At 35.4% G+C, this 12,119-nt stretch overlaps 1 protein-coding gene across 1 annotated transcript in view; it reads left to right on the top strand.

Annotated features, from left to right (window-relative positions):
- The first annotated feature begins 7,508 nt into the window (after window positions 1-7,508).
- Window positions 7,509-12,119, top strand: part of cnksr3 (cnksr family member 3) — a 46,453-nt gene continuing 41,842 nt past the window's right edge. Inside the window, exon 1 of the mRNA XM_082504674.1 lies at window positions 7,509-7,754. Within this exon, the coding sequence (XP_082360800.1) occupies window positions 7,703-7,754 (52 nt within the window). The 5' untranslated portion in view covers window positions 7,509-7,702. The remainder of the gene's footprint in view (window positions 7,755-12,119) is intronic.

Genomic DNA, 12,119 nt, shown 5'->3' with positions numbered 1-12,119 from the left:
CACACAGATGTAAATGAGCTGCTTTGCTTCAGTTTTTTATTTTGATATTAATGTCCATTAACGTAAACACTAAAACAAATATCTTACAGCAATTACCGGATTTCAGCACAAACTTTGGAAAAGATGCTGCTTTACAAACATTTCTACTTTTTACATTTGAGAAATTTAGTTAATAAATAATATTAACATAACAGAGATAAATCACTTGTGATTTTCTTTTAAATGCAGAGTACTTGAGACAATAAGTCAGATTTCAAAGTAAAATAGCATTTATCAAAAAAGAAAAACAACTCATCTAAAATTTAATTCAATTTAGTTTTATTGCAATAACTTCGCCAAATCACAATAACGGTCACCTCAAGGTGCTTTATATCATACAGTAAAGACCCTACAATAATGGAGACAAACCCTACCAATCAAATGACAATCTTTATTGGGCTAATATCATAATGTCTATATTTGAGAAATGTCACTGTGTCATAAATTAACTTTTTATATATTTAAAAATAGACAGTATTCACATAATGTGCTAAGAGACAGCAATTTTAGTTTTGTGCCCCATACACCACACTGTTACAGGAGTCCTGTTCTACTAAAGGGATGCCTTGATCAGGATTGGAACACCTGACCTTCCACTTCGCCGATGTAACATTAAAACTAGGGCAACATACAAGAACATCTATTGCAAGTCCCACGTCCTGCTAATAGACACCTCTGAGGGTGGTTAACAGCTCCACACAGACAAGCAGGTGATGACTAACCAACCAGTCCAGTGTAGAGATAACTGCAGCAATCCCAGCTGACAGTAAACCGAGAAAGTTCCAGGGGTTTAAGACCAGCTGGACCAGATGTGGAAAGTAAAGACTAAAGTGGTTTTACTGTGACGGGAGCATTAGGAGATGTAACCCCCCCCAGACTGAAAGAGTGGCTCCATCAGATTTATCAGAGGTCTCCGTCCTCTGGTCCTATGACCAGATAAGAGTCTGAACCCTCACGCTGCCAGACCTCTGGGAGACAGAGAGGTCAATTTTATTTACAAGCCTTCCAAAGACCCCCTCAAAAAAGTCTTTATCGAGAAAGTATATACAGTTTGTATATATAAAGAATATATATAAATATATAAAGAACCCAGGAACACTTCTAAGCGTCTAGTATTTCCTCTACTAGAACACAGAGTGACTCATCTTCATAGACAATCTCAGAGGCAGCTTCAGTGCATTCTGTTGAATTTCAACAGGTGGCTCTGTGGCGCCATCCGCTGTCGAAAACAACGCATTAAACGACGTGTCTCGTAAAACTTCTCCAAAAACAACTTTAAAATAATTTTTTAAAGTATATGTGTTTAATAAAAACAGTACATTACGTCATTGATTCTTTATACAGTAAAAAACAATAAGTGCTAATGACCACACCGACATACAAACTGAATGAATATTACCAAGGCAATGAATAAAGATAATGTAAATATTTGTTATTCCTGCGGGAACAATGCCCAGATTTATGACTTGAATATGTTCTAATGAAACGTTACACAGCTGCTGTCTGCCTGAAAATACAGCAGCATTGGCAGGTCTCTTCCTGAAACACCGTGTGCATATTAATATACATCATTCCAGTCTCAGCTGCAGCTTTATCTGCAGCTCTGCAGCTGGCTGAGGGTAAACACAGAGGCTCGGTTACTACGGTTGAGTCCCCCTGTTACAGGAATCCTACAGCTGAGAGGGAAACAGCTTGCAGACAGGAACACAGTGTAAACCAAGGGTCAAAGATCATTTTAAAGACCAAGTTGAATGTTGCTTTCTTAATTTAATTTCTTAAATTCTAGCCGTTTTTCCCTCACCAGGCCTCCATTACAATGTTTTATTATTGTTATGTATTTTAATGTAAAAAGAACGATTTTAATTATTACATGTAATTAATGAGTTTTAATTTTCTCTCAACTTGATGATCGAAAGTACTCATTTTATTGTGAAGTTAACATTTTTGGCCTTTCTATTTTCTCTTAATCTTTTCCTTAACAGTGTATGTAACAATGTACAGTTTATCAGTTAAATATACCTCTTAATAATAATAATAATAATAATAATAATAATAATAATAATAATAATAATAATAATGGATTGCGTTTATATAGCGCTTTTCTAAGCGCTAGTATGGTGATGACAGCTTTCTTTAAAAGAGTGAAATTAGCAGTAAAGTGCAAAATCAGCTGTTTTAAATGTAAGTGTCTGGATTCGAGGATTCTGTCTTCCTGTGCTGATGTCTTTTATTATCCTAGTGATGCTGCCCATTAGCTTCATTGTGCTACTGAGTTATTGTTGAAGTTTTTGGTACTTGGTGGATTACTTTGAGGTTCCCTCAGTGTGGTGTTCTGATTCTGAGGGGGTCCAGTGGGAAGCACAATGTGAAAATTCTATGTCTTTCTACTTTAAATAATACTGTGATGCACGTTTAAAGATAGTAGACTCAATAAATGTAGAAAAAACGAGATGTAGTGTTGACATTGTAATGTTACTTTCTTTATCTGAGGTTAAAAATCATCTGTTTTGTAAATAGATCTTTACAAAAAAAAAGTTTCGAGGAAGTGTAAAGGATTTCCCACTCATGTTTTTGTGGATTAAAGTTGTTTGTTTGTTTGTTTGTTTGTTTGTTTGTTTGTTTTAAAGCTCATATATGGTCCGCGTGAATGTTATCAAAAAGTACTTTTTTACACTTACAATAAGTAACTGACTTAAAAATAAATAAATAAATAAAAACAGGCTATTATGGGACAATTTTACTGTCTGATACTCGAGATCAGACTGGGCTGCACGTGGCTCATGAAGTAAAGTTTGTTTCCACGCAGAGTCAACGTCATGTCTAATTTCTGCCAAAAGAGGGCAGTGTTCTCTAAAAAACTGCCATATGTTTATTCATGAAGAAGTCAGAAAATATCTTCACAACATATTTGTTCTAGTGATGCAAACCCAGATACCAACACCAATGTTTCACTCAACAGTGCAATACCAATAATTTTTCCTGATGCTTAATTTGTTTGTTGTACTGTGTATTACTGTAAACAGTAAACTACATTAGTCCTGCAGTAAACCAGTTTACAGTAAACTTTAATAAAAAATAATATGATAATAATAATAATGTAAATGAAATTATCTTAATGGTAGTGCAAATTCCTGTGAAGTATTGTAAATGAATACAGCAATAATATTATAAACACATTTGCAATAAACCTTTCACAGTGTAACTTTGTGCTAAAATAAGGTCCCCTGAAGGTTAAACTTCCCCCACCATGTTTCCTCCTGCGCAGTCCACCCATAGATATTAACTCAGGGTTCTTACTGTGGTTGTACATCTTGATAAGCAACCCTCGTTTCTTTCCAGTTTTCTACTTTCATTTCACATCTGTCTCGTTACGGTTTAGACTTCTCACCCATGTTAGCAGAGTCTGCTGAGCTCTTCTTCCCATGGGAAACATCAGCAGAAAAAAAAAGTCCTAACAAGCCAACACCCAGCACACATGACAGAGCTGCTGTGGAGCTCAGAAGATCAAAGATCTGATTACAGGCCAGAAGAAACATTTTTAATGTGATAATCAGCCGTGCAGAGGCTTTGTTTCATATGAGGCTGAGAAGAAGTCTTGGTAGGAAAACACTTCCAGTAAATGCATGCACAACTCATGTGGACTGAATATTACCAGAGACACATGACCCGATAAAACACCGTCAAAGGCAACACCCACATTATTTTAAAAGATGAAAAGGTGTAATGGCGTGGAAAGCAAGACAAATATTGTTTGAGTTTCCTAAACAAAGTTCTTTCCCCATATTTCATTTTCTGTGTCCACCCTCTTTATGAAGGACATAAAGGTCTCACAGTCCTTTACCAATCTGGACTTTTACACATATCTTGTTGTTGTTTTGGTTATAAACATTTATGGGTTGCAAACAGCATACATACTCTTATATCACAACAAAAATGGGCATATTTCTAATACTTACATGGGATGAACACTGATATCCTGGATGATGGGAGGAAAAATAGAAATATAAAAACTTAGAAACAAAATCTTATTCATGATAAATGTCTTTGTTTAGGATGACAGTCAACTCATCTTCAGAGCTTCCGAGCTATGCAGCGACTAAACCTCACACCTCTGAAAATGCTGCTGCGAATCTTCTAATAGGCTCCATTTAAAGATTAATCAACTACATTCTTGGTTTGAAACAACTCAAAACTCTCATTTTATATGATGAATGCTCTCTATATACACTTTTTTGAAAGTAAAAGTCTCATGGAGATTGAGAGAGTAGCATTGACAAAGAGAAACATTTTCACAATCCTTAAAAAGCTAATAACTTCAGGTTCTTCTGGGATTATTCCGGAAAATGGGGGCAGCGTTTTTAAACGCTTGTTTTCCGAGTTGTGTCCGTAAATGCTGGAAACACTAATAATAATATGTTGAGAAAGTAAAGGCCACACTGATTATGGTTATTACACATGTGTACAGTACATGTACACAGATAACAGGGAAGTCGTCCATGGTGACATTTAATATAAAAACAAACCAATGGCAAACATACAGAGACGGACATTTAGCAGCAGCAGCGTAGAGAACAGTGATGTACATGATTTAGACTAATAATAATAAACGTAAAGCACAGTGGCACACACTATCTAAGTTCCTTACTGATACCGAGCAACTGCATTTACAAACAAATGACCCTGATCCAGTAAAGACAGAAGTTATATCTACCTAATTTACTTTCTTACTTATTTTCTCATCCCATAAACAAATCATAGTCACATTTTCCAGGTCATACTTTAGGAAAATGTTTACAAATGTCAAATTCAGGCATTTTTTCTTTATATGACATAAAGAGAAAATGCCTGAATTTGACATTTGTAAACATTTTCCTAAAGTATGACCTGGAAAACGTGACTATGATTATGTTATGTTATGATGGGGAAAGCACTTTTTAAAAAACTGCAGAGAAAATTCGAAATGTAAGTCTGAGGTCTGTAAAATGACATTTAAAGGAATAAAAGGGCATAATTATATTTTGGAATATGCTTGGGACATTTTCAGTGAAGGTGAAAACTGGGATTAAAAGTGGAAATTGACAAAACCAGCAAATATGATTAGTCTCTTTTTTTCCTGTTAATCTCTGTTTTGTATTGATGAAAATGAAGCCCCTGATAGGGTGCTAAGAACTGCTAAGAATATATGTTTAACTATTTTTTTAGACCACCTGCCATAAAAACAAGAAACAAATAATTTTGAAATCTGTACAAAAAATATGTTTAACACTAAAAACTATATTGTTATTTAGATGCCAAATAAACAGAATTTAAGTTTTTATACTCTGAGAAGTCAGAAAATAATTAAGCATAAAATTAATCCACTAAAACTAATTTTGTATTCAAGCACGCAAGTAACTAAGTGGAATGTAGCATCTTAATAAAAATAATAATAATGATGCGCTTCACGAGCAATTTGGAAATTTAAGGATAACAGCAAAAATTATACTGAAGCATTATAATATAGGAAAGTGTTTGTGGTGGATTAGGCAGTACAGAACATTAAAAATATAAATTGGAAATGGCTAATATTTAGGGCAGCTGTGGCATATACATAACACTGGGTGGTGGTCTAATAAATTTGTTAAGTACTGTACACATTACAATAAAGCTTGATTATTTTAATTTTTTATCAGCTTTTTGTAATCCTGTTGTTGCTTTGTTGCTTAATTGTACATTTGATATATGTATTTAAACAGAAAAGAAAAGCAAACAAACACAAGAAATAAAAGAATAAAAAATTAGTTTCTTTCAAATGCTGTTAAATGCTTTAACCTTTGAGTATTCAAAAACATTCACACACACACATATATATATATATATATATATATATATATATATATATATATATATATATATATACACACATATATATATATATATATATATATATATATATTAGAGATGGACCGATCCGATATTACGTATCGGTATCGGTCCGATACTGACCTAAATTACTGGATCGGATATCGGAGAAAAATAAAAAATGTAATCCGATCCATTAAATATCATGAAAGCACCTCACAAAACTTGCAACACGCTGTAACTCACCTCAGAACGTTAGCACGTCGGAGCAGTGGCTGTGGCCTGGATAGCATGTGGAGCTTCGCTAGCAACCTGGCATTTCATCTCCGACAAAGTTATCCCCGAGAGAAGTAAAGCAAGTGTGTAAGTCCATCTCTGAATGTTTGTAAAGCATTCCCACGTTAAGCTTAACAAGCGACTGCCTCTCGCTCTCCGGCTGCTACTTCAATCGTGAAACTGATCAGCTGATCGGCTTTTGCGAGTCCGTCTCTCTTGTTTGTTTTTGGTCCACTTTGCACCAGAAAGAGGAAACCAGTGGCTGAACAACAGCAGCACGTTTAAGCTTGATAAGCTGTTGTTAGAATTTATTTAATATTTCTTTCTACACCAGGATCTTTTTCTACGTAGCTGACGCTGGTAACTGTGCAGGGGCGGATCTAGCAAAGTTTAGCCAAGGGGGCCGATAGGGCATGAACAGGGAAAAGGGGGCACAAAGACATACTTTTCTTTCTTATTCTCATTTAAAATGTCGAGCTTTTAATAAATAATTATCTGACACCCAAAGTTTTAATTTGATGTAAAATGAATAGAAGTCAATTACTGTATATAGTGACTATTAAGTCTAATATATATACCCTAGTAAGCTATAGTACATTTTCCTTTGGGAAGGTACCATCTGTGCAGTCTGCAATTTTGTTGAAGAAAGATGTTGAATCTATTTAATATTTCTTGAAAAATAATTGATTTCTGTGCATTTTTTTTTCACACTGCATCAAATTAAGGTTGATTACGTCGATTAAGCATCATGGGGTGGCGCGTGAGGGGTGGTTCCCTATTTTTTATTTATTTATTTTTGTTGTTGCTGGGAGTTGGAACCCTATTAGTTAGGTTGCTTAATATTTACGCTAAGTACTCTTTAAAATACCAGAATAGGGAGGATGGTGTAGGTCTAAGTTTATTAGATTGATCAGTATTGCTGAACTATGAAATATTTTTTTTGTATACAGGTATAACAGAATAGCTTTAGTGTAGTTGTTGTTTTAAACTTGAGTATGAACTTGCAGACTTGCAAAATGCAGCAAGATATTTTAAAAAACAGTTTTGTTGATTAAAAAACACTATATCGGATTCATATCGGTATCGGCAGATATCCAAATTTATGATATCGGTATCGGTATCGGACATAAAAAAGTGGTATCGTGCCATCTCTAATACATATATATATATATATATATATATATAATCTGATCGTTTAATGTTGACATAAATGGCATTCCATACAACACTCCCCCCTTCCCCACAAAAGTTAACTACGGCCTCGCATATACTCATGCGATTGGAGGTAAAGGAATAACGGGGCGTGGTCAAAGCAATGGTAACCTGACACCTGCTCCGCGCGCTGCTAACCAGCCACCACAGAGCAGCAGGCAGGCAGTCCGTCAGTGAGTGGCGGACTGTTGGGTCGTTGTTTCACTGTGTGTCTCTGTGCTGTAACGGACCTCTTGTGTTCTTTTCTGTGATAAAATCATGTCCCATTAACGGATTCGTCTCGCTGGTTCTGGAGTTAAATTAAACCCTGGTGCTCCCAGCGCTTTGGAGAAAAATGGAAGCAGTGAGCAAGTGGAACCCGCAACAAGTGGTGGAGTGGATGAGAGGTAAGGCTGCTGAAGAGTAGGAACTAACTACATCCAGTGGGTGGGAGTGGTAGTGGGGTGGGGGCACTTTTCGGAGGGAATTAGCGGTTCTTTGGGGGGCAGAGAGGAGAGTTAATGGCTAACTGTAAAGTTCTGCTTTTCCCGGCCTTAACCTACTTGTCATGCAGGAGTTTTCTTGATCTTTATGGATCAGTGTCGGTCCCATAAACTGCAAACAGTAAAATCTACTACTTTTATGTGTGTTTTTTTCTTTTTAAAAATTAATATTTTTAAAGACGTTTCTAGTTTATAGCTAATTGGGAAGCTTGTGTCTTGGAGGAATGTTTGCTTTTAGATTTAAGGAGTTTACAGCATGTATATATTTAGTCAGAGCTAAATTCACATACAACAGGTAAATATAATTTTTCTTAAAATATCTGAAATTGTTTGAATATTTTACTATAATCTAATAATAGGTTTTCTACTATTTCTTCCTTTTATTGATATGTTTTACTTCTGTTTGTGTTGTGTATGATGTAGTAGACCTGTACTACTGGAAGCTTGCAGTCCTGTTTGCAAAGTACCCTTAAATAACAAAAATGGGGAAAAAACTTGATTTTTACACCATGAGCTGATAAAAGTATATGTTACCTTTAAAAAAGCAAAAGTATTGTAGTAGTCAGGTAAACCTAGCTACATGGTTGAATAGTTTATAATGCATGGCTCTCATGTTTGTAGATTTGCCAATATGTAGATGATAGTGGATTGTATATTAATGTATTTCTAATTACATTTTGTTTATATTTATGAAAATAATCATTTTGTAGTATTAAAAGTTGTCTAAGTGCAGCCACAAAGGTGTTCTTAACAACACCCTCATTTACTAAGGGAAGTAGCATTAGCCCCGACAGTGGCGAACAGTGTTAGAAAGTAATATATAGTTGGCTAGATAGCAATAACTTGCCTATGCTGTGTAAATCTGGTGACGTTTAGAGACCATAAGAGAGAAAGACATGGTGCTAAAATAATCCTGAATTGATTGGATATTTGGATTTAGGCTATGGTTACCATGTAAGCCCCTGAGATTGGATATAGAAGCCAACCATATCTGCTCATATTTTACTACATGGCCACATGGCTGGGTTTTCATTTGATACCAAAAAACTAAACACCCTATATAAATAAAATGCACGGTTTATGTAGACGATGGCTTTTTGATATTAACTTATTCTCTTTCTTGTTCTCTAACATTGAAACTTTTAAAAGCCAGTGTGAAGCCAAATCAGTTTTTTTCTCTTTTTGTGGCGTTCATGTTGTTGTTTGAAGTTACTATTTAGTGGGCTACATTTCTAAGCAAAGAGAGGTACCTAAGATTCTCAGGAAGGTCTAACATTTTAATTTATTTAATTTAGTTACTCGTCATATAAACACTGGCAATAAGAAACATTTATTATGTGAAAAGCATTTCTAAAGCACATTTAAGTAAGAATGCAGAAATTCTACTTGAGAATATACTTGAAAACTTGATTATTGTTATTTTGCAATATAATTTTAGTTTGTATTTAAGAATGTGACTGAAAAATGAACACAGTCGAAACACAAATTAAAACAAACAAAAAAATCCCTTAAATCCCAAGTATAGTGCAGGTTAATTTAACTTGAACATTGTTGGCTGACAGACTGTCTGATAAGGAAACACTCTGTGGTGGTTACAGTGTTGTTTACTGACTGTGGGATTTGCACTCCCACATTCACTGAGCCAAGTATTCATATTCATCACTAACAGTGTTGTTAAGCAATAAACAGGCATGACCTGTTAGCACATCTGCCATAAAACGACACTCACACTGTTTTAACCTACCGGGACGTGACTCTTAGCAGATGACTATCATTTTATTGTTTTTATTATTAATTTTATTATATTATTCAATTTTCATCATAAATGCATAAAGTACTTTATTGAAAAGCAGTTTATCGCCATGGTTTTAAAAGGCCAGTATGTAGCTTTCCTGGAAAAAACAGAAAATTCCTGTGTAAAATGACCCATTATAGGAAAATTTAGGAACAAGTTCAGGGAAACTATTTTAATTGTATTTTCGACCTTTTAACCCCTCTGAAGTTGATAAGTTTGATAACCTGGGAGTTATTAATGTATTAATAGTCTGATATCTGAGGTAAACTAAGCAGACTGGGATAATTAGCCAAGTCAGTGAGCCTCTGTTGCCTTACTGTGCATTTTCCTGTATTCCAATCCTACTCTGAAAAACTGTTTATTTAAAAACAAAACAAAAGAAACAACGCAGGACATTTTCCTGCCAGAATGTCTTTATATTCATACCATAAGTGAAAAAAGACTTACATACCAAGGTGTAATGACATTCTTATCAAACTCTTTAAACCAATATCAAATCTCTGTAAAAGTTGTCCTATGTTTTTATTTTTAATAATAATAATAATAATAATAATAATAATAATAATAATAATAATAATAATAAGAAGAAGAAGAAGAAGAAGATGATTTGTAATTTTACCTCCCTGGGTCATTGTGGAGCATCTCAGCCTGTGTTTGTATGCGTTTATTACACTGCTGAGAGAAAACCATTCAGTCTAGCTTTGCTTCAGTATGCACACATACAGTCATTCACATGCGCACTGGCCATTTAGCAGTAAAGACAGTGCAGAGCTAAATGCAGTAAAGTGGTGGGCCTCCTGTCATGTGCTGGGTGAAAAGGTCAACGTGATGCTGGAGGTGCTATTAAACCAAATCTGACTATGTGACTTTGTTCTGCGTGAAAATGAATGACAGACACGTGAGCGTCAGTCCCATGGTTTGATGGCAAATGACAGTGAAAAACCTCAGATTTTACATTTGAAAGGCTTCAAAGTGTTTTGTTTTGTTTTCTTAGAAAATAATGGAGTTGTTTACTTAACTGTCAAAGTGGTTATCAGGATAATTTTCCTTTATTTTCCAAAGTTAAAAAGACATGAGTTTGTAAAGTGGCAAACAGAAGCTTAGAAATGAGATGTGTTGTTGGCTCTGATCCTGCTGTAGTATTGACAGAGTGGATTGCTGCCGCTGAGTGAAGGCAGTCGGGGTGTGTATTAGGTATCTTTGCTCGACTCATGCGATCCAAGCTAGAGGTTCTTTTCATGGAAAGTACGTTCAGTCATCTTGACTGTAAAATCACAAGCAGGCTTCCAATGAATTTCTCCACCTGACCTCCAACTCAAGCCATTTTTTCAGTCACTCTGGTTTCTTATTCCTCTGCTCTTAGTTTTGCTGTCTTTTTACATAGACTGTATAGAAAAAAGGACAGCTTCCAGGCCTAAAAAGTCAAGTCATTGAGGAAGTCTCTTAAACATGGATCCCTTTCAGTGGCCACCAGGGGGCACATCCAGTTTTTTTTTTATCAGTGTTTCCCACAGGATTTCATTGCCTTTGTGACTGTAGTAAGGCATGTGTAGACTTGTGTCTAGGTGAATAAATGATACCATATGCATTCTCTGAAAACAAATAACAACCCAATAATCAGTCTAGAGCAGGGCAATATGACCAAAAATATTTATCACGATATACATTTGAAGATTTGTGATAACTGACGATATAATTGACACTAGACAAAATACTTTACAACTCCACAACTTTATTAGTGCAAAAAAAAACCCCCCATCAATGTATTTTCACTTAAACAAGCAGCTGTTTTTTTTATGTGCATTAAAGTTATATAAAAATGTAACAGTGCAAATTCCTTGCTGACAGTTTAACCAAAAAGGCATTTCCGGTGGAAATTGGCCGACATATCCTCAGCATAACCATGTATAATATCCACAAAACTTAAAAAGAGGTTATACACACACAATACGGTAATATTATGTTGAAGCACAGTACGTATCACTCCGCGAGGCTCCTGCCTACAATAGCCGTAATGCTCTGACAATCCATCAAGCTGTGCGGGTTTGTAGTTTAGCAAAGTCGTACTAAAACATTTGACAGATTTTCGAGCACCATGTACCACATAAAATCGTTTTGAGGTCAGTAAACACAACCAGAATTCATACATAAGGCACACGGGATTATAAGGGGCGCTGACGATTTTCAGAAAAATCAAAGGATTGATTTTAAGTGTGCCGTATTTTCCAAAAAAACACGGTAATAACGACGGCCGGCTAGCACACTCTACCAAAAATAGTGCTTTGTTGTGTATCTGACGGACGAAAGCTAAACCAGTTCCACACCACTGAAGTTGCAGCATTTTTACAAACCAGTTCTGATTCATCCGTTTCAATCAACGATCTGCTTTCGACGCTATGCTTTTTCCGCCATGTGCATATGAAAACAAAGGCACTGCGCATGCGCGTTTTACCCACATTCTATCGCGATATTTC

This window comes from Aulonocara stuartgranti (genome assembly GCF_965226115.1).
Source record: "Aulonocara stuartgranti genome assembly, chromosome: 15".
Classification (NCBI taxonomy): domain Eukaryota; kingdom Metazoa; phylum Chordata; class Actinopteri; order Cichliformes; family Cichlidae; genus Aulonocara; species Aulonocara stuartgranti.
The sequence above is the reverse complement of the archived record's forward strand: the minus strand, read 5'-3'. Positions and strand labels throughout refer to the sequence as shown.